At 37.8% G+C, this 24,052-nt stretch overlaps 1 protein-coding gene and 1 pseudogene across 2 annotated transcripts in view; one reads left to right on the forward strand and one right to left on the reverse strand.

Moving 5' to 3' along the window:
* The window catches only part of GOPC (golgi associated PDZ and coiled-coil motif containing), a 33,261-nt gene extending 20,946 nt beyond the window's left edge, over positions 1-12,315 (reverse strand). Inside the window, exon 1 of one of the 2 annotated variants that reach the window (XM_033102855.1) lies at positions 11,797-12,305. In XM_033102855.1, coding sequence (XP_032958746.1) covers positions 11,797-12,084 — 288 coding nt within the window. In that variant the 5' untranslated portion in view covers positions 12,085-12,305. Of the gene's footprint in view, positions 1-11,796 lie in introns of both variants that reach the window. The other variant, XM_033102856.1, reaches the window with a different exon arrangement.
* A 4,585-nt stretch (positions 12,316-16,900) lies between these two features.
* Positions 16,901-17,789, forward strand: LOC117020398 (developmental pluripotency-associated protein 4-like; annotated as a pseudogene).
* The last annotated feature ends 6,263 nt before the right edge of the window (positions 17,790-24,052 follow it).

The following is a 24,052-nucleotide window of genomic DNA, read 5'->3' on the forward strand; positions in this document are numbered from 1 at the left end:
AGAGGCTGTCATTGGTTTTTTTCTTTTGTGACTCTAGTTTTCCGGTCTCTACAAAAGATTTTTTTTTTTAATTTTATTTAAAACTATGCATCCATTGTGATCTTTCTCAGACCAGAAATCCTCAGCTCACATTTTCATTGTAATAGGAAAGCTGTGATAATCTAACCCTGCACTGCCCAATAGAATATATGAGCCACATATGTGATTTTAAGTTTTCTAGTAGCCACATTAAAAAAGTAAAAATAAACAGGTGAAATAATTTTTAGAATATATTCTACTTAATCCAAAATTTCTAAACTATTATCATTCAAACCATTATAATATAAAAGTTATTAGAGATTTTTTCCCCATACTAAGCCTTCGAAACCCAGTGTGTATATTACACTCACAGCACATCTCAGTTTGGATCAGCCGTATTTCAAGTATTTAATAGCCACATCAGGCTAGTAGCTATTCTGTTGGACAGTAAAAGTCTAGCTCTTTTACTAGGAATCTGAAGCATTAACAAATTTCATTAAGATTTAAATGCTAAACAAAATAAAAATGCTAGTAGTTGACTCTGTTCTTTAAATATAATAAACATATAAGAGATTCAATAAAACTGAACTTCATTTCCATTGTCTTCTAGAAGAGCATAGAAGTTAACAGCGTTACATGACATCTTTCACAAACACTCCTAACTGAATAAACTTAAAGGAAAAAAAACTTAAACATGTATGACAAAAATGTCTTACAGACTTTCATCCATTTAACAAATTTCCCACCAAAAAAATTATAAACATTTAAAATTACCTATTACTACTAGACAATGTTTAGTACTCCCTGATCCTTTAAAGTACAAATAAGCCTGATCGATAAAGTCCTTCTTAATCAAAACAACACCTATAGGGTTTTATGGTCTCTGAAACAAAATAATCGCAAAAGGAAAATAAATATTTGAATAATACACACTCTTTTTGAGCAGTACGTACCTTATGCTAAAGTGAACCTACCCAGAAATAGTTTAAAATAGGCAATTTAATCTATAACAACCCTTATCTCTCTTTTCATTACATTGACTGTCATTCTTCTCTATTTGTCTATTTCTTTGTGGTACTGTCTAATATATTCCTCTCTTCCTTATATTTCCTATAAACTGGAAGTAGACCTAAAGGCTTAATTAAATTTTCTTAAATCTTTGTGGCAAGAGGTATACTGTATGTTTCAACATGCATATATTGTCTGCTTGTCCCACTATGATTTATTTTTCAAACCAAAAATCTCATGATTTTTTAAATTACTGAGTAAGACTTTCTAGAGTTAAGAAACAAGTTAAAGAGACATCGTGGTATTCATTAATCAGTTTGGCAGGCCAATATTCAAATTAGAAATGACTGTATTCCAAAAGGGCAAGAGAAACAGGGATGTGTACAGATCTTTCGAAAATGGGCTATTATAAACATGGACTCTGCATGAAGTGAAATTATTTCTCAAGAGGTTGCTCAACTTAAAAAATAAATAAAAGAATTCTTTACAAAGAGGATGCAGGTATCAAAATTCAAAGACCAATTTTATTTTTTTGGAACAAGTGTTTAAAATTTACTCTAAATTTAGTTAATATTTAAGTAACTCTTTTCTTGTCTATGATATAAACACGTTAGCTGTTAAGAAAAGTTAGTTATTGATAAATATGTCAAGATTAAAAATTTCCGTATTTTACTTAATGGTTACCCTCCTAATATCACAGAATTTTAGAATTCGAAGAGATATTAGAGACCATAGACTATGACTACGACAATTAAAATTTAGGTAATAAAGCCACGGCCCATCAAGACTGCGTTTATTTCCAGGGCTACCCAATCAGAAGGTGGCAAAACAGCACTTTAAATCCAATTCTTACTCCCAGGGCGAGGCAGTGGAAGTGTTATCAAGCAGCTAGGCACAAGGAAAAATGTGTTTCTATCGCTACAACACGGATGTCTGACTCATTAACAATATTCACAGCTACCACAAAGTAAGCATCTACCTACCATGTGGCAGGCAAGCAAGCACACCACACATTCTCTGTGATTCTTATCATACTCCCCAACTTTTTTATAAGAGGTAAGAAAACTGAAAGTCAGAGTTTAAGCCATTTGCCCAAGATCACACAGTGAGTAAGTATTAAGACTCAAAACCAGCTTGGTCATAAAAAAGCCCCAGTACCTTTCACCTCACTGTCCTACCTTGGCCATGTTATAACTAGATAAAGCTGAAAGTTAAAAAGAAACAGCTGATTTCAACCTTCAACTTTTAAATTTTCAAGTGATATCCAAAAAAAGTTTTAAAAACAGTTAAAGACTGTATTACATATAGACTTTATTTGGGATACAATTTCACTTTCCTACATTTGACCTGAAGATGCATTTCTTGAAGAAAAATAAAACCATCAAGCTGTCCTTTCCCTAGAATTCCTTGAGGATAAAATGATCTCATTCTAGGAGGATCTCGGGCCTTAAGGCCATGTCCTTCACATCACCCAAGCCATTAAATCAAAACGACTGGTGAGATTTTCTGAAGCAATGATTCTCAAAGAATGGTCCCTGGATCACCACTATCAGCTGGAATGGAGTCGGGAAACAGATGAAAAATCAGGGCATGATGTGCAAAGTAGGAATGAAATATTTCTAGGAATGGAAAAAACAGAGAGGGAGTTTATCTAAGTAACATTAGAGGATTATCATCACTATTTATTAGTATTTATTGTAATTATTACTATTCTATTTCTCATCTCATACTCTTTCAAAACATCCAAACTTTTCCATCAAGATAATTCCTTTCTGATATAATTCTTAACCACTGGATTCCACTCTGTGGCACTAACATTAAAAAAGAAAAATTATTTCAGTTACCTATTATTCCACTTTTATAGACCTTAATCTGCTGTCTATATAATCTTCCAAAAATATACAAGAGCTGCACTGTTTTCTTTCTAAACGTAAGCTAGTTTTATTTCCTTAACTGTCTTATGATTAACAATGCCAATTACTTTACCTTATGCACCCCTCAAAAACCTCTTGTTTTGGAAGAGGATCCAACTAAGGCAAGAAATTAGCAAACATCAAGTTACACAGCAAGGAATTTGACTCCAGCTCATTAATTTCAGCATGTTATATAGCTCTTTTGATAACATTTTAGAAGGTCCAAGCTAAGAACCTAAAACAATCTGTCAAAACACCTTTACTTTGTACATGAAGAAAGCAACGCCAAAGAGATTAGGTGAGTTGTCCCAATTACAAATTGCATAGGATTAAAACTCAGATCTCCTGACATGCTTGGTAATTCATGCTTGGTAATAGGAAAAATGGTGAGGAAGCAGTCCATGAGCTAGCTCCAAATGAGATCACATCTCCATATCTCAGAACTAGAGACAACTCTAAGAAAGAGACTGCACACCCCCAGCTAGCTACGCATGCTCACATGCAGACACACACACACGAGCTCATGCATGCACAGCTATGAACATGCATGCAGACACACGCAGGCATGGACACGCATGCACACAAAAGCACATATTTCCTCCCAAGTTGTTTAAGGACTGCAAACAAAACAGTTGACTCCAAAGAGCATTTTAACTGTAATGAACCATAACACAGAAAGATGCTGATAAAGATGTAAACATTATCTCACATCTACCTGGAAATGCTCCCATACCTTTTGTTTTAAAGTATGTGTACAAAAGGTCATCACTTCACTAAAAACGAACAATTATGCTTTTATATGTCTGTGTGTTTTCATGTTTGAAAATGCAATTTAGGATGAAAAATACAGGAATTTAAATCTCCAGCAAATCGTACCATTTCTAAAATGTATCATCTATACCCACCTACTTCCCAAAAGGCTACCCTTCTGGGAAATGTTTTGGTTATTATCAGAGCAGTAGTTCTCACAGGTCTATGGGATCTTTTCAGAAGATCAACAAGGTCAAAACTATTTTCAGAATAATAAAACGTTATTTGCCTTTTTCACTGTGTTGACATTTATACCAAAGGTGCAAAAGCAATAAGTAAAATGCTGGCATTTCAGTACAAGTCAATGCAGAAGCACAAATTGTACCAGGAGTCACTGTAGTCTCACTACTAGCACTAGCAGTTTTTAAAAAAATTCATTTAAGAATATCCTTGACGAACCAGTAAAAATTATTAATTTTTAAAAATCCTGACCTTTGAGTACATGTCTTTTTAATATTCGGTGTGATGAAATGGGAAATATGCATAAAGATATCTGCTGCATATCAAACTAGGTCATCTCAGGGAAAAGCACTTATATACACAATTGCTTGAGTTGCAAAGCTGAACATTTTTTTCTTGAAACACTATTTTTATTTGAAAGAAGAACAAACTATGGTTATTAAGATTAATACACTTGGCAGACATGTACTTGAGAATAAAGTGAATTTGTTATTTCAAGGAAAACAACTGACAGAATTTGTTGCCAATGATAAAAATTTGTGTTTTCAAGTGAAAATGAGAATTTTGGAAAACTTGAATCCATCACCATGAACTTGACAGCTTCCCAACACTTAAAAGATTTTTCTGATGAGAAAAATATTAACAAATGTGATTTTTTGATATGTACAATGAGATGAGCCATTTGGAAGACTAGTATTTTCAAAATGACCAATGCAAGATGTTGTTATAATCATGCCTGTGTAAAATATCCACTCAAAGACTACACAGACCACTCTATTTTAATGCAACAGTGAGTATGTGAAAAGTTTATTGAGAGCATTTCAGACCACATTGTAACTAACCTTGAAGAAACTACCTTTTACTACCAAAGAAGAATATCCACAATTATCTGGAAAAGCTATTAAAACACTCCTCCCTTATCCAAGTACCTATGTCTGTGAGGTCAAATTTTCTTCCTATTCTATACCAAAACCACATATTACAACTGTTTGAATGCAGAAGATGTGAGAATCCAGCTGTCTTCTATTAAGTCAGATATTTCAAAAATCTGAAAAAATATAAAAACAATGCTATTCTTCCTAATTATTGTTTTGAATATATACTTATTTTTTTCACTAAAAATTATATTTATATATTAACATGTAATGGGCTTACTGTTGCTATTTTTAACTGATACAGTAAATAGTTAAAGCTGTCTCAGTTTTAACTTCTAATAATTTCTAATACAGTAAATGCCAGTAAATAGATATAACCCATATTAAAAAAAAATAACTCTTTGGGGACATCCTAATTTGCAGGGTGTAAAGGGGTCCTGAGACTAAAATGTTTGAAAACTGCTGTCTCAGAGTTTCTGAAAGGAGGCCCATGGGACTGGACCCTCCATTTGTGCTCAGTATCAAACACCCACTCATCTTTCAAGATACCACTTACGTCACCATCTCTGGAGGCTTTCCTCATCCCACTCTTCTGTTTTCTACAGGCAGAGGTTGTCATAACACCTTGAACTCACTTGGACTGTTAGATTTGTTACATTTAACTCATGGTTACCACATCTCTAGCTCTAGAAGGCAAGCTCTGAGGATCAGGACCACGTTTTAGGTGAAATAATCTGAACTATCACACGCTTTGTGAAGCTGACTTTAGAGGGTAACATCATCTCTTTGTGAACCTGTTTTAGTTTCCATGAGTTTTGCTTTTTCTCCATAGTGCTCTTAAACCATATTGAGTAGGGATTCCTTTGAGTATGGATATCATGTTCATTTATATGCGGATTACAGAATTGGTGTTTGTCCCCTTTTTAAAATTAGAAATTTGGCACTCACACATTAAACACCAACCTTTCTTAGGTACTTACATCCCTATCTCACCTGCTAGGGGTTTTTATATCTCAGACCTTTCCCTTTCCCATTAGAAATAGAGTCTGAAACGCTCTCAATGAACTTTTCATACTGTTGCATTAAAATACAGTGGTCTGTGTAGTCTTTGAATGGATATTTTACCCAGGCATGATTTTAACATCATGCATTGGTTATTCTGAAAATACTGGTTCACTGAGTTATGCAGATCTTCCAACTGTTGGCACATCTCATTATACAATATCAAAAAAATCCCATTTGTTATCATTTTTCTCATCAGAAAAATCTTTTAAGTGTTGGGAAGCTGTGTGGTACTGTACACAAAGGGGACAGAGAAGGCATTATACACAACAGCCTATGCCAAAGCAGAGAAACCACGAAAGAGCAACAAGGCCTATTTAGAGAACTGCAAACAGACCAATTTTATTGAGGCTAAAGCAGCTAAGAGGTGACAAAAAATAAGGACACAGACTAAACATTGGTCCCATGTTACAGAGTTTATATTTTAGCCATTAACAGGGAGGTATAAAAAGAAAAGTGACTTTTTTTTTTTTACATGAACCATTAAACTAAAAGCTTTTCAGAATCATTTTGATAACTAAAGGATGGGTTGGAGGGGGTAGGAAGCAATTAGCAGACTACGTTAGAAATATACAAGAAAGGATAGGGACCTTGACTATACACAATCTCCTGAACCCACGTATCTCTCCTGCCAGACTTGATCCTTCTCCTGGATTCCTTACTGCAGTGAATGGTTTAAGTCTCCTAGGGCTGTCATAACAAATTACCACAAACTTGGTAGCTTAAAAGAACAAAAATTTATGCTCTCACAGTTCAGGAGCCCAAAATCAAGGTGCTGGCAGAGTTGGTTCCTTCTGGAGACCCTGAAGGAAAAACTGTCCCATGTCTGTCTCCTAGCTTTTGGTGGCTGCCAGCAATCCTTGGCATTTCTTGGCTCCTAGACATGTCACTCCAAACTCTGAGTCCATCTTCACATTGCCGCCTTCTCTGTGTCTCTGTGTGTCTTCTGATTGTCTCTTATCGGGGTCCTCTCATTGGACTCAGGGCCCATTCTCATCTGCTATGATCTTACCTCCATCCTTACATTAATTCCATCTGCAAAGACCCTATTTCCAAGTGAGGTCACATTCTAAGGTTTTGGGTGGACATAAATTTTGGGGGAACTATTCAACCCACTACAGGTATCAACACATTTCCCCAAAAGAAATGTGGTGTCATCCTTCATCCTTCCTCTTCCTCATTGTCTGCATCTACATAATTACCGAATTCTGTTTCTACGTCTTTAATTGAAGATGATCGCCTTTTCTCCATTACCATTTTCACTGCAATGGCACTCTTGTCTACATAGCAAACTTCTTGCTACGGCGCTGGATGAACTCAATTATTACCCTCATCACTATGCCTGTTACTAAACAAGTAAGTATTGCTGGAGAAAGTTACACAACAAGGCAGACTGGTTGTGCCATGAATTCACGATAACTCCAAGTACGTCCTCAACATTGCCTGGCAGTCCTTCCATTTCTCCAGACAACTGGCTCTCCCACTCTTCCATAATTATGTCACATCTTTTTCACTCTCAAGCTCCTACTTTCACCCACTTTCAGCAGTTGTCCTGGACTCCTACTTTAGAGAATAAAGAAGCCATCACACAAAAACTCCCTCAACCTCCTACCTTCTGCTCTCATCATCTCTCCTTTCCCTTTAAGTATAATAGCTGTCCTTTCAATATAAGGTCATTCTCTCTACCTGTATCTCGGATCTCATCTTCACTCGGAAACCTTACTAATACCAATCGTCCCTCTCTTTCTCTAGAATATTCAGATTCCTGAATGAGATGCTTCTCATTCGCTTATGAACATGTTCATTTTCTCATTTAAAAAGAAAATGAAAACAATACCGCCCCTTGAACGGCCCCCGCCTCCCCCAGCTATCTGTCCAGCCACACTCACTCATTCTGCCTGCTTGTCCCTCTGCCTCCTCCTTTTCCCACCAGATATAAATAAATATGTTTTTGGAAGACTGATTTCTCTCGTTCTGTAATCTCAGGCCTCTTACTTAATCCCTGTAATATGGGAATAACAATACTAAACCTACCCGACAGGACTGTTGTGAGAATTAGATGTATCAATGTATATAAAAGACTTAGGATAGAGCCTGGTCCATAGTCATTGATCAAGGTTAGCGATATAGTTATTGCCAAAAATATTTCAAATCCATCTATCCATCCAGCCAACTCACATCTTGGAGTCACCCTGAATTCCCTCATCCCTCCGCTCCAAACCATCCCTGCATCTGTTTATTTTTACCTCTCAAGTCTCTCTGGTTCACTATCTGCACTGTCATCTCACATGGATCAGAAGAACCTCCGAAGCGACTTCCTGCATTCATTCTCGTCATTCTCCCAAACTCTCTCCTTACCATAGATCGACTAGGGTATTTGAACCTCATACCTGAGGTTACCATCTAGTTTAAAACATTTCCCACTGTTACAATAAAGCCCCAAATCTACTGTCTGGCCTATAAAATCATGTAGATATGGTCCCGACCGACCTGTTCAAACATAGCCTGCATCTCACTTTTTTTGCCCTCTGCTCTTTTAACACATACTCTTTTAGTTTTTGAAATGCATTACGTGCCTGCCCATCACAGGTGCTTTCCATTTCCTGTTCTCTCTACTGGAATGTTAAATAATATTCCTATTTCTCTTGCCCTAATTAATTCCTACCTCCTTTATGTCTTAACTCAGTGGTCAGTTCCTCAACAAAGCCTTCCTTGATCCCTCAGAATAGGCTCTCATTACTCCATGTACCTACCTTTCATAGCACATATCAAAGTTGGAATTTCACATATATATGATAATTATGTCAACAAATTCCCCCAATATAATCCAAGTTCCATAACAGCAATAACTATGCCTGTCTTTACTCTCCATTGTATCCCAAGTGCCCAATACAGCACGTGGCACATAATTAGTGCTCAATAAATGTACACTGGATCAATATTAAACGTTAAGTTCCATGCTGCAAAATAGCGTCACTGCTTGTTTAAAAACAAGACAGCTTTAAAGCAGGAAAGGGATAGTATATCATTAGTTCATTATCAACATGACTCTAGACCAAAGTTAAGCTTCCTATTGATGGCTGTGAATAGTAATCACTTTCAAAGGAGACACTGTTTCAGCAATTGCTGAGGGAAAGGAGGATGTGATAGAAGATGTATTGTTTTGCTGTCATTTTAAAGCAGGGGTGAATAGGCAGATCGTATGTCAAGGCAGAGATGAGTTTGTCTCAAGTATTGGTTCTCAACCTTTGTTCTATTCCAACACACCTACTACTGCTACTACCACTATTACTACGACTACTATCCCAGTCAGTACCTGTTACTCCCACACAGCTGTCACCAAGTGGCTCACGTAGCAGGAATTCTCAAACAGGTGGGAAGTGCAGGAGAGATGTGAGTCATCTGAAATGGCACTACCTCAAAATATTCTGAAATTCGTTGCCCTCCCCATTCTCTTACAAACATCCCTCTCCCCAAATATAACTTATGGCAAGAAGCAGTCATAGATGTCATTTATATTTAATTTTTAAATGTAACCTATGATTTTTTTTTTTTTGGCAGCAACATTGTTTTCCTAACTACGACATTAATATTAAACATGGTGCTACCTAAAGACACGATGACTGGGTAGAAGAAGGGGCAGTCTGGAAGAGCACTCAAGACCAATTGAAATGTAAGTTATCCATAATTGGAGATATCTGAGACTTTATTACAAAAATATTTTATTATGGTAATGTGGTTTAAGGTATTAATCACTAAAACCAGTGAACTTTAAACTTTGGTGCACGTTTGTTATACATCAAACCGTAAGTGGCCTCAAACAGTATGCCTTCATGTCCAAATCTTTCGAACAACAGAATTCAATCCACTTACTAAGAAATACAATAGGGCAAGAAAGCATGGACATGTGTTTCTGAGATTTCAAAACCTCAGAAGATTGATAACATTATACAGAGCAACCTCTGAAATTTTGCAAATGATATAACAGCAGATCTACTTTGAAAAGGCACTACTGACAATGAAGCTCTCCTCAGCAATACACAACTAATTTCATAAACACTGTAGAAACTACTAAATGTAGAAGGTTAACCCCACAAAGAGATGAGCAACTGTAACTGAAAAAACATACGAACAAAAAAATCATGTTTAGCCTCTTCCCCTCCCATTTTCTAAGACATTTATATCAAGGGTTTCAAGCATGTTAAAAAAATGTATGCTCACATTATGATAGGCTAGCATTTCTTATTTCGAGAAATAACGCTACTTCCTAAGTCAGGACATGGAGTCAGAATACGTAATTATAATTTCTGGAAAAAAGAACATGAATAATTTATTATAGCTCTGAATCCTCATGTAAAATATTAAAGATGAAAGAAATTAAGCACCACCTCCTACTCAGAGAACTATCCTTTTCCCAAAATTAGATTTTACATCTTACATCAAAATATCACTGTTAAAGTTTCCTTAGTCATTTAAAACATGAATTAGATATTGTTTCATTTTTTAAAAGCTATTTATCCTTAGTAGATACTTTCCGTTGTAAATGATATGAAAGTTCTCATGTGGCAAAACCTACTCTTGCTCTGTTATTTAAAACTAGAGTACTATTAATAAAAATCATCAAATGCAATTTCATTACCTGGAAAAATAACTATCTTCTAGAAACTATCACTAATCAAGAAATCAAGAGACATTTTTATATATCTAGAAGAAAAAGTGATTGGCTTCATATTAGCACTTCCATTCCAACCTTTTCAAAACAGATGGAAAAAAATTAACAGTCCTTTCATTGGAGAAGTCACAAAATTTCTGATATGCAATTCTATACTAATCAAAAATTATACCAACTTTTTCATGACTAACAGGAAACAGAAAGAATGCTAATGGCTATGCAAGGAGAGGATGCATATCTGATATTTATATTGATATGAATCCAATGGGCATTCTCTTATTAAAACTGGTAAGTAGCAATGATGATTTCTTAGGAAACCTAATGTTCAAAGAGCTTTGCACATCATTGATTATCTTATTTTTATGTACTTTAAAATGAAAGACCCATTCTTACACTTAAAATAACCTAGTTAGAAAAAGCTCTTTATGCAATGTTAACCTATGATGATTTCTAAATATTGTAATAATACGCTAATTTAATTTTCTGCACAATGTGGTAGATTTTTTGTTTTTGTTTTTTGTACCCACCACCACTCCACCCACAACCACAACCAAGATTAGAGACTAAAGCAAATGATCATCGTTCACACACTCTCAAAAATAAATCCTGACTTTTGGAAATATAGTCAAGTACAAACAAAATCTCAATGTTAGAAGTCATTTGAATGATTGTAGGGAGCTCTGGTGGTGTCGCCTGTAATTTAAGGACTGTAAACCGAGAAGGACATTGATACTATTGTGTTTATCCCTCTAAATTTTCCTCAGCGCTTTTATCAAATTCCCCTAAATAGTTCATGCATGCAGGGAATAGTATGTCTGTGTGCAACAACAGACGTTCATCTGAAATGGTTAAAAATAATCAGGACAGTATCTGTCTGGATATACAAACCTAGTTTATCAATGTGAAAGTATATCTAAAAACCCAAATGTTAAAAGATGGGCGAAGGTATTCCTATGACAGAATCTTTGAGCTTAAATCTTAGCTTAATGTAATATGTAGGTTGGTGCAATTCGTTCCTGTTGCCTCCTCCTAGATATAGAAGGAAGGTGGATGGCAGGACCCAGGGAGACCTAACGTCGATCTACACCCCCTTTCCACTCCAACCTCACCTCCCTCTTTTCCTTCACACAGACACAGACGCACTCTCCCTGACATTTGAAAGCCCAGGTGCCCCAGGGGGCACTTTTCTAGGGTCGTTTCACTGACGCGATCTGATGACTGCAGTTGAATGCCGCCCCGTCCAGCGCCCAAAGCTCACCTCTAGCTTGTGGTTGATTTGGGACACAGTTTGGGCTTTGTGGCAAAGCTGCGCAAAGCAGGAGCTCAGGCTGGTCATCTTCTGTCGCCCCTCATAAGTGATGTCCGCCTGGTCCGGATCGATCTCGCCTAGAAGCAGATCCACATCCACGAAGGCCTTGTCGAACTCCTTCTCCAGCACCTCCAGCCACCGAAACATGGATACCCCACCGGGGGAGACGCCCACGGCGCAAGATGCGCTCCCTGGGGCCCCTCCGGCTCCTGCCGGGCACGGGCCGCCCGCCGACATGGCGCCGTCTAGGGCCACTGCCGACTACTGCTGACCCCCACCGCCCACCCCGCGCTACAGGAACTGCTGGGACTGTGAGGATCCCCGTGCACGCACGCTCCTTCCGTCCCGTCCCTTCCCCTCGCGCGGCTAACGTTGGCAATGCAGCCCCGAAGTGGCAGGAGCAGCCACCCTGAAGAAGAGACGGTGGCACACGGAAGAATCCAGCAGCCCCACCACCCGGTCAGCCCCGACTGCGCATGCGCAGCCAAGACCTAGGCGGGAGCAGCCGGAGGGACGTAGTGGGCGGGGCTAAGATGCGACCTTGGCCTATGAAAAGCCTCTGCAGGGGACCGGCCCGTCAGCGGCCATATTGACAACTGGCAAACTCCCTCTTGAATGCGGGAGAAACGGAGGGGCATGGTGTCCCCTCCAATTTGGAAAGGCCAGAGGAAGAGAAGGATGTCCATGTGTCGCCCAGAGGAACGACTTCCGCCTGTTTGACTTCACAGTGGGTGGGAGCCATTCTAAAGTCCGGGAAAGTTGTGGCGGTGACGCCCTGTAGGCGGGGAAGGGAGAGTGAGGATGGGCGTGTGAGCCTGCGCAAAGGCCACGTTTTACCTTGAACATCCCAGTTCCTGGTTAGGGTGGGGTGGGTGGACACACTGGCTCATCTTGGTAAACCAGGCCCTAAATTCACAGTGGACTCTGCACATTGAAGGACTGTGGTTGACCAGGTTTTGCTGAATTAATAGTTTTGTCTTGTGATTAAGAGTCAGGCAAGCTTGGATTCAAGTCTTAAACCCTGTAACATATCAGCTGTGCCATCTTAGTTGTATTCTCTTGAATACAATCTTGAAGCCTCAGTTGCCAAAATTCACTCCGTAATGTAAAATGCTTAGCTTCAGTGCTTGGCATTTGGTATTCTTTATTATTACACTACAGGTCATTTCCAGAAACTACTTAAAACGGTGTGTTTATTTCAAAAACTGGTACAGTGTTCCCACACATGACATTTCAGAAAAACAAAATTATGACGATCTATATATTCATAAATATATTGAATGCAGAGCCCTGCTGAGGCATTGGGGATACAAAATGGAATAATACGTAACACTCAAGCAGAGCTCAGAGGCCAGTGAGTCTAATCCTCAAAGCTACAACTTTAATTTGAATTTTGCAGTACCTTTGAGAGTGTTTAGCAACTGCTCTTTGCTATTCTGCGTACTCACTTTCAACCCCCTTCCACCTCAAGAGTAGCCCAGTCTTGGAAAACGAAGGAAAAACCAATCTGAATAGTGTAGGTTGATAGGAACTGCCTCTCCATTGCCTAGGGGGAAATTTTACTGGCAGGCTACAGACTCTTCTGTGATCTGTTCATGGGACAGACTCTTCCAGTTCATTACCACCAAAGCCTGCACTGTGTACCCCTTGCCAACACAATGCCAATGAAGAATAAGAAATCATAGCTTTAGTTTGCTCTCTGGGTACTGTATGGCAGACTGGATAGCATCGGTCAATAAAGTCCTTTGGCTTGGTTCAGCAAACTTAGCTAAGCAAAACTAACCATGAGATCCTTTCCTTGAGCTGAAATAGGCACCTTCATATAGGTTTTAACACACAAGAAATAACATAAAATTTGTGTCTTGCTCCATTACCTTCCCAATTAACTTTATTTTCATCTGCAGTACTTGCAAGAACATCATTACTATAGCTACCAAGTTCCCAGCCACCTTCTCTTGTTAAACTAAAAAATTTTAACTTCCATGGCTGAAGGTCTTTCTTTAAGTAGTGTTTCATTGACCCAAACATGCTAGCCAAAAGACTGGTCTTGGAGCATGGAGTCTGAACCACCAGCAAGCAGCATGGCTAGGTAGAAAAGACAACATGTCTGTCGTCCCAGAGTTTTGCAAGTGTTTTTATACATCAAATATGGGAGAGGGGGAAGAAGGAGATAGTCTGAAAGAATTTACATGAGCTGTAGGCAAAAAGTTGGGGAAAGGTGAAGTCCCGGGGGCAAGTTTTGAGATAGCAGAGTCCACATGAAGAAATGTCTGCTAGGACACCAGTCTAGAAAGCTCACATATGAGCAAGAGGAGGCTCCTGGAGTTAGGTGGTGGCTGGCTAAAATAATCTGCAGAAATAACCACCTGGAAATTAATCTGAAATTCCAACAGGCAAAACAGGGATGTGAGAAATCTTTTTGTTAACTGGTCAGCAGCCATTAGCAGACTAGCAATACTGTCACTTTCTCTTACTTTCCAGTCGCTGTAAATTAATTTGGACCTTCGCAGAAATTTTTTCTTATAACTTTATGCATAATATAGTTAACAATGTATTTTTCAGGAATTTGGAGCAAATAATTTAAAATGAGGTGGGGCACATAACCTGGAATCACAATAATAGCTTTCCATTATGCAGTGCATACTATGTGTTAAACAAGTGCTATTTGTTTACTTCTTTGACTCTCACAAAATCCTGTGAGGTAGCTATTGTCACTTTTTTATAGATGAGTCACAGAGAACTTAAGTATCTTGTTAAAGTAATACAGCTAAAAGCCGACTGAGGTGAGATTCCACTCTAGGTATCTTTTCTTCTAAACTCTTGAAAGTTAAACACGGGTTATAGAAGGATGAGGGAATCTATTTCTTGTATAAGTTACCAGTATTATAAATTGGCAAATCAGTCAAAAAGGTTTTTCGAAACAATTTCTTCCCAGTTGTAGCCATATGCGAATCTATTAAAAAATATATCAATCAACTTCCTGCTATATTGTATGGGTAGTACTGAAATGTATTTTAAGTGTTTATATGTTTCCAGTGCTCTGATCCTTGGTGAATACCCCCATTTTCAGGATTGTGGAATCCAATTAGCTTCTGTTTCCAATCTTTTCATCTTCAACAAGTCACATCCTGTGTCTCAGAATACTTTCATCTCATATTGTCCCTTCTCATTACCATACTATGTAGCAACTACCACATTCCTATATACTTGCTATCTTGGTGCTATGTGACTAATTCAAATACGAGGTGCCCTCTATAGACATTTTTTACCCACCTTGATTGGGGTTTTGCATTTCTGCAAGTTAAATTTAACATGCCTGTGAAAAGCAGGGTTTGATGTTCAACTGCTGCCATCTGTTGGCTGTGCGCTCTACCTACATTTTTTATTTTGACCTACTTTGGAATTGGGAATTGTATTAATCTCAATACTTATGGGATTTATTTTCCTAGAGGTAAAATCTTTATACTTATATTTGCCATTGCATTGGCAGAACCTTCAATAACTGTTTCAGGAATCATGCTTACATGATTAAAAATTTCTAGCATAACTTAAATGTGACAGTCTTGTTTTAGGAACTTACCTAACAGTTTCACCACAAGGTATTGCTAGGAATAAATAGGGTGGGGACTGAGGAAACTGAAGAAGAAAGATGCTAAAGATTTCTTTGGTAGGTACTGGTAATTAGCTGTGAGATTAGACTTCAAATATTTCTTAGAGCATCATTAAGTCCCTGTAGCGAATGGACATAGAAGTTCTACTTTGGACTGGAAAGGGGGACTACCATTTAATGAACTCTACTGTATACCAGGCCCTATATTAAGCTTCACAAGTATCATTTACTCTCCAATGTCCCTACCAGGAAAAGGAAAAGCTATTAAGTAAGTGCTATTGGTCACAATAAATTGTTTTATATATTAGAAGAAACCCAAGGAAAACCCATTAACATTTTGCTTAAGATATGTGGGAAAAATTCTGGAATATATCATATTCATATGTATTATTTATGTCATATTTATTCATATTTACTAACAATTTGAAATTTTGTGATAGACATACTAATGAAGTACGTGTGGGCATTCCACAGTGATTTAGTGGCCTCATTCTCCTGATCATTTATATGAGATCTGACAATTAAGTTCGCGAACTTGTGGCAATGATGTTACTAACCTTTTTTGATATCAGAGGGATTATTCACTATGAATTTGTACCAACTGGACAAATAGTTAACCAAGTTTACTACTTGGAAGTGCTGAAAAGGCTGTGTGAAAAAGTTAGACGCCCTGAACTTTTCGCCAACAGTTGATGGCTCTTGCATCACGACAATGCACCAGCTCACACGGCACTGTCTGTGAGGGAGTTTTTAGCCAGTAAACAAATAACTATATTGGAACACCCTCCCTACTCATCTGATCTGGCGCCCCATGACTTCTTTCTTTACCCCAAGATAAAGGAAATACTGAAAGGAAGACATTTTGATGACATTCAGGACATCAAGGGTAACACGATGACAGCTCTGATGGCCATTCCAGAAAGAGAGTTCCAAAATTGCTTTGAAGGGTGGACTAGGCGCTGGCATCAGTGCATAGCTTGACAAGGGGAGTACTTCAAAGGTGACCTTAGCAATGAGATATGTAGTAGCACTTTTTCTAGGATGAATTCGCGAACTTAATTGTCTGGCCTTGTATATACCTATGGAATAATTGTTTACTCTCTTGTTCCTAAAACTTGAGAATTTTGGTACAGTGATTTAGGATTAGTTCAGACACCTCTTCCAGAAAGCCTTCCTTTTTTTCTCTTCATATGAAGCTATGGACTCCATCCCTATTTAGTTTCCTGCGAATACCTGCTATAGTTTTCATCATATATTTTTTTTGGAGCCCCTTAGACTGTGGCAGCAATAGCTCTACCTCGTTTACTTTGAATGCAGGTCCTGTGTTAGTACTTAATATAGTGCGAATGCTGAAAATATTTGTGTGATCAGTTGAAAAATTAAGATATTACAATTTCAGAAGTAAGATTTTCTTTTTATCAACCTCAACTTCTTTTTTTGAATATGGAGAATGCAAAAGGCAACAAACAGAACTCCTCAAAGAAGTCAAAGGAGAAAAAAAAGACTTGCAAATTCCAACCTTTCTCTGTAGAAGCTAAAGAGAAACAGCAGGCTGTTGGTGAACCAAGTACAAAAAGAAACTCAGGAAAGGGAACCAAACGAGAAAGGTCCATGAAAGAGGATGAAGCTTCCTATCCACAAAAGATGGCACAAGACAATAAAAGAATAAGACTTCGGAAGAAGATACCAGTTCCTCCGTTGCCCTCTAAACTGCCACCGATAAACGTGATTCACCGAGACATCGTGAGGGCCTGGTGCCAGCAATTAAATCTGGGCACCAAAGGCTTGAAATTGGAAGCATATAGGCGACTCTGCGAACAGGCTTACCCTCATCAAAAGGTTATTCCCGTCACATCAGCAGAGGCCAAGATGTTGATCACAACACAAAGAAAATTAAAGATGGAAAAGTGGGAAATGACTCGAAAGTTCTTATCCTTCTAAAGTGACTGCTCCCCCTGAGGAAGGGATGCTTGCTCTTGAAGGACTGGACAAGGTTGTCATGACAACTTCTCCCCCCCCCCCCCCCCAGATGCTGTGTTTGCTTCCTGGACCAGAATTGCAGCCAGAGCTGGGAAGATGGAGGCAGAGGAATCACCACAAGAGACTTCTAGTGTCAGGTGGTGTGTGGTCCATGGGCGAAGTCTTCCATAAAGAGGGTTGGGTCCAGCTACAGTTTTATGCTTGGCAAACCTGGGTTCCTGAAAAACACGGGAGAGTGTGTGCACTCTTCTTGCTACCTGCTAGCAAATTTCCACCCCCGTTCCTGGAGGACAATATATTGTGCCCCAAATGTGTTCAGAGGAATAAGGTATTGATGAAAAGCCTTCAATGAGACTACAATGCCAGGAAAAAGGATACAGCTATGATGCTAATTAACCATAGAAAGGAGACTACTATCAACTCCATGACGCCACTGACCACTGAACTCCAGGCTGCTCCACACCCTCCATGCTTTCTGCTTAGAAGAGGACACACAGGCTGGTGGGGTGCAGATGTTACCCTCAGACTCCCAACAGTTCCTGCTGCTTCGTCTGTTGGGATACCGAGTTAGTTTTTAAAGTGGAAAAGTATTTCACAAATTATCATTCATTGTGATTAATAAAATGAAAAAGTCAATACTATCAAATGATTATCCTTCTGAAATAGAAGTCACCTCAGCAGCTCTTTAAAGTGGGAACTTGAGCATTGTAAAGGGGTTGAGTGAAAAAATACCGCACTCACATGCTGGATTCCCTGCCTCAGAATTCTGTCTTTCTGGGGTCTGCTGCCTTAGTTCAAATTCGGCTGCTTTAAGACAAAGGGAATGCTGTTATTCTCTCCACTCCCCAAAACATTTTCTTAATATTACAACACAACATTTTTTCTAAATTTTCTTAACCTGAATTTCTATGATGTGTCTCTGGGATAAAAACACAGGGTACTTTGTCATTGTTATTTCCATTTGTAATTGTTTTGTACATTTTTACTGATTAAAAATGTTCAAGTCTACTTCTAAATCATAAATACATATATTTAAACTGTATATATAAAATCATCTATTTAGGAAACTTGTATGCAAATAAATGTTAATAGTATTAAGCCAAAAGGCAAAAAAAAAAAAAAAAGATATTCCACAGTTTACCTAGGAAATTTCTAAAAAGTCACTTTTCAAGACATACTTTGATATCTGCTAAGGGGCATAGCTAAACGTTTTTATATTGGCTCAGAGGTTAGGAGTAGCTATAAAATACATGTTAAATATCTATAAAATGCATATTCCTTTAAAAATCCAAGGAATATTTTTCCCAATCTAAAGAGAAGTTTATTTAACAATTTGACTAATAAAATCCAGTATAATTTAGGCTTTGAGAATTATTTTACCTATTCTATAGTTAAAATATAGGAGATACTACATTTTGTATGGTGTACCCAAACCTAAAAACAAAACAGCAAAAATCACTTTAAAAATCTGTATTGCAATATTTTATTCTCTTACACTCTCAAAGATTAACTATAACTGCTTTTCCACTATTACCTGATCTACAATCTTCATTTACCCTTTCCCACAGCTCCAGGTTTGGTTCAGTATTATCTAAAACCACAGTTTATCAACAATGGTATCAGAGTTTGCTAACATTGATTTTTCCTCTTTCACCCACTATCAAGTCACTGTTTATTTCTCAGATTGTCAGACTTTACAGATCAAACATAGACTCCCCCTCACCAGCCTCCCTCATTTGTGTTTCTTATTGACTCGTTCTGTAAGAGGCCCAAAACGACTGCGTTCTGAATGCCCTTTAACATTAATTATCTTTGTACTTATATTAAAAAGTATAATAACACTTTAAATTATCGCATTAGAATTTTCATAGTCTTCTGAAAAAAAGCATAATGAAACAATTACACAAAAGCCATATCACAACAGTTATTAGGACTAGAATTTGTTTGGTCCCCAGTTGATTACAATTCACTCAAAACTCATTTGGCTTTCATGGTCACGGTAAGCAGGAGTGAGGGTGAAAAGATTTTATAGTGGAAATTTGTCACTACTAATGGGGGGCTGTCCATATTTGAACCCCCTTTGTTTAGGCAATTCCTGACCTGTGTGACTTGAATATTGGAAATACAGGCCTCCTCCCATAATGAACTGAAAATGTCAGCTTTGTGACAGGTAGAGCACAGGCATATGTCCTAGGCTTACCTAAACAAAATCATCCACCTGAATTTTTTTATTTTCTTATTTTTTTTTATTTAAGTGTGTTTTCCAGGACCCAAGTCAAGTAGTTTCAATCCGGTTGTGGAAGGCGCAGCTCACAGTGGCCTATGTGGGGATCGAACCAGCAACTTTGTTAAGAGCACCGCACTCCAACCAATTGAGCTGACCAGCCACCCATCCACCTGAAATTTTTACCATGGAAATAGTGAGGCAGGGATTGGGGAATTTTTCTTGGTAGGGAATGGAGACGGGAGTGAGAGTAGCAGCATCTTTTTTCAGTAGCAGCAGTGCCAGCAATGATACCCAGTTGCTGTTGCAGTAGTGGAGGCCAGGACATCCATGTTCTGTGGTGACTTTAGACTGAAGTGTGATTTTGCCTGTGGCTCTGGCTCTCAAGTCTTCCTTTATTCTTGTCCATTTCCAAAACTGGTTCTCCAGGCTTTCTTACCATCCTGTGAGATATCCAGTTTTCTCTCAATAATTCCCTTTCTGCTTAAATCAGCCAAAATTTGTTTGTATTGTTTGCAACTAGTAACCTAAGCAGATACCATTATTATTTATTGAGATCCTCCCCCCCCAAAGGACTTGACATGCTTTAGTTAATTTCATCTCTTTTTATAAAATGGAAAGTATTTCTCCCATTTTAACTTCATTCTGTAGAAGAAAAAATTGAGGTGTAGAGAGGTTAGCTAATAGAAATTTGTATTTTTTGTTTTACTTTCAATTTATGCTCTTCTTGCAACATTTTCCAGAAGCAAACAAGCCAAAAAAGAATCATAGTCACAATTATTTTACTCTTTAAAATGTCTTTTACCTTAGAATGAGATTTTCATAAATTAAAGTCTGTTTAGCTCTTGGCTGATAAGTTTAATAATAGGAACCACAAGCCAATGTTTCTATACCCTAGTCAGGGAGAATTTGGGTTAGTTTCTTCTTTGGAATTCATTTTCCTTTCTATAATGGAAACTTGTCCTCTTTGCTTTTAATGAACACAAAACAGTCTCTATGCAATATCCATAGAGGCACAGACTTGTGTTTATTGCAGTTTCTTAACAACGGGAATATTGACATTTTGGGTTGCATAATTCTTTGTTGTGGGGGCTGTGCTGGGCATTGTAAGGTATTCAGTATCATCCCTGGTCATTACCCCACAGATGACAGTAGCACCGCCTACCCATCCACTCCCAATCTTTTATTGTTGTTCATAATGTGTCCAGACATTAACAAATTGCCCCTGGTTGAAGACTACTGGGTTATAGGAAAAAAAACAGATGAGAAAGCAAGTCAAGGAGGATCCTGGCTTGAGAATCTCAACAACGACATAAATCTAATTCAATCCAGATTCAAATGCAGAGCATTTTTTTTTGAGATTGCAGTTTTTTTATGTGCTGAAAGATTAAAGCTATATTCTGGGCTGTATTTTGAACAGAGTTTCTGGGTGACTTAATGAGTTTTCATACTTGAGAAAGACACTCGTGTTCTTTCTTTAGTCGGTTTCTCCTTACCCAAAGAAGCCAAGTAATAATGATCAGAAAAGGTCTTGTTAAGTCCTCTTTAGAGAAAAGAGCAGTTTACCTCGCACTCAGCCTTAGGGACTCATAAACTCAAGAGCTAAAAACCCAAACTAAATGTAGTGAATTTTACACCCCTAATCCTTAGTCAACATGTCAAAACTCGGCAGAAAGTTAAACTAGATGCTGAGCAGTGGTGAGACAGGATAGTCAGTATGTTGGCTAGGTAGACAGGGGGGTCCCTGATGGAATAAACAAAAAAAACAGCCATAGCTTGAAACTCCAGGCCCTGGAATGTCTCCTTCATTCCAGGACAGAGACATGAGAATATGCCTTGGGGTTAATAGATAATCTCAAATCCCTTCTGGCCGGACAAAGGAGCAGATCTGATAGATAGGAATGGGTTGGTTCGTTAATCCCTTCGGGGATGGACAAACAGGACAGACCTGATAGATGAACTCCATTAGAAGGCTCCAGCCCCCTTCCCCAAGCAGGCAAGGGAAGGTATAAAAGTAAGAGCTTTTGCCTTGGTCACTGGGTACCCCCATTCGGGACCCCCTCCCGCTCCGGAGCTGCAACCTCTTCTCCTGCCTCTAATAAACTATCTTCCTTTGCAACTGTTTGCCTCTCCCTCCTCCGTGTGTCCATTCTTCGGCTTTATGAGACATGATCCCAGCCCACACCCAGAAACGGCTAGCAGATCCAACATCATTTGGGGGTTCACAGGAAAATATTCCTCCTTCAATGGTGACAACTTTTGTGGCTGCTTCCTCACACAACATAACTGCAAAGGGGCCTGTCACCTCCAGAGCAAGTACAACAAAACATGCATGTCCTTCAAGCATTCAGGCTGTACCTTTGTATTATAATTTCTCCTCAGTTTATAGTATCAACAAGAATTCACCTTCTACCTGACCAAAAAAAAAAAAAAAAAAGGGACTTCTCAGCTTAACCCTAAATAAATAGGTATAATCTTGGGAACAGATGGATTTTTATTCTTCAAAACATCCTCAAACTTTTTATAATCAAAGTTATTTATGTTTATAATGGTAAAATCAAGAAACAACCTAAAAATCCAACACTTAGAAAACAGTTAAATTTATACAATACTCTCGATGGACTATTAAACGTTTAAAGTTGTGTTTATGGAGACTATGAAATAATAAGGAAAAATAATAGTGAAAAATACAGAATATAAAGTTATATCTCTATGAGTATGTTTACAAACTGATAAAACTATTCACAGTGTAAACTACTAACATATTAGAGATAATGCCAAAATTGCAGGAAAGCTATAGAAATACCATGGAAAAGTAGGGGGAAAATGTAGTATAGAGTGTAATTTCAAGGCTAATCAAAGAAAACAGAATTCTATGACCACCAACACAGTATAAAAAATGAAACTTATTGCTATGTCACATAACAGAAAAATTAGTTGTCATTGATGGCTGATGAGAGGATAGGATTTTGCAGGCATTTTGTTTCAAGTAACTAAACAGGAATTTACCTTTTTAGCAATACAGGAAGAAAAAGTGTTCAATAAGTATTTCTCTTTGTTGTTTCAAAGCCTAGGCAGTGAAAAGAAACTGGAAAAATGTTTGATTTGGATTTTTCCCCCCTTTGCTCTTTTTTCCAAATTTTTTTTTATTGAGCATTACTTTGCTATTTGAAAATCTTAAAAATTAAAAAAGAAAAATTCTATTACTAGACAAGATAAATAAATAATAAAGTATTGAAAATCAGAATATTGACAGAAATCTCTTATCATTCTTTGTCTCTGATAGTGAAAGAAAACAGAGGGAAAACAGAAAAGAGAAGTCAAAAAGTCTGTTGGGAAAAGCACACAGAAATCCTTACTCCGGAAATAGAATAAATTAATTATTAGATCAAAGAAACTTTTGGCTTCAAAATGAATATTATCACAAAGAGACCTAAGGTTGAAGAGGAGATCAGAGAAGCTTTTCAATATCAGAAAGGGAGGTTGATTAGCAAGGGGAAATTTAGGTCTTCCCCTTGCAGGGAGAGGATTCTTTATTTAATCTTTCACTTAAAATGCTTTCAGATCCCTCAGCAGGGATGACTACAGCAAGACAAAAGCCACAGCAAAGGAGTGCCTGTGATAAGTGAAGGTTTCCCTCTCTAGTCAGGTGTAACAGCCAATAGGTTCCTCTGAAGAAACCAGAGTTCTTTTTTCTTCCATTATTACAAATAGATGAAGATTATAGACCCATTTCAGAGTTTTATTCTGGTTTGAGTCAACAATATTTTTGAATAACAAAAATATTTTCCAAATATGATATTTGGAAATCAAGTGGATCAAGTGATGGATGAATCGAACAAGTTATCTGTAGCTCTAAATATCTCTCCATTTTACCCTATTGTTTAACCTAGCAATAAAATGTTACTGAAACAACAATAATGAATCGAAAACCTGGCCATTTTCCCATACTAGTTAATGTGAGAAAAAAACACCTGTTCCTTGCAGTCCTACAAAAATGGTTTTAATATGGGGTCACAGAAAATTCAAAGGTTTTATAGCCCCCTATAAAATAGCTCTTTGTCTTTTCCCACTAATTCCCTAGTGTCACATTTAACAAAACAAGGAAACCACAGATAATAGAGGTGTTTGCAGATTAGCCTTTCAAGCCATAAATAACACCGGGTTTTGCTCACCTACAGGTATTAAGGCAGCTTATCAATGTTTAAGCCCCTTCCTCTTTGTAACGGTTGCTAACATTTTAACCCAGGCAAATGAAGAATTTTTTCTTTCCTGTCATCTTACATTGACAGAGTACACATTCATAAGATTCTATTATCCGATTTCATGGTATAAAGAGTGAGACATCACCTAAACACTCACCTGTTCCCTGAGAGGCCCTGTTTTGGAAG

Source organism: Rhinolophus ferrumequinum, chromosome 3 (genome assembly GCF_004115265.2).
Source record: "Rhinolophus ferrumequinum isolate MPI-CBG mRhiFer1 chromosome 3, mRhiFer1_v1.p, whole genome shotgun sequence".
In the NCBI taxonomy this organism is placed as follows: Eukaryota; Metazoa; Chordata; class Mammalia; order Chiroptera; family Rhinolophidae; genus Rhinolophus; species Rhinolophus ferrumequinum.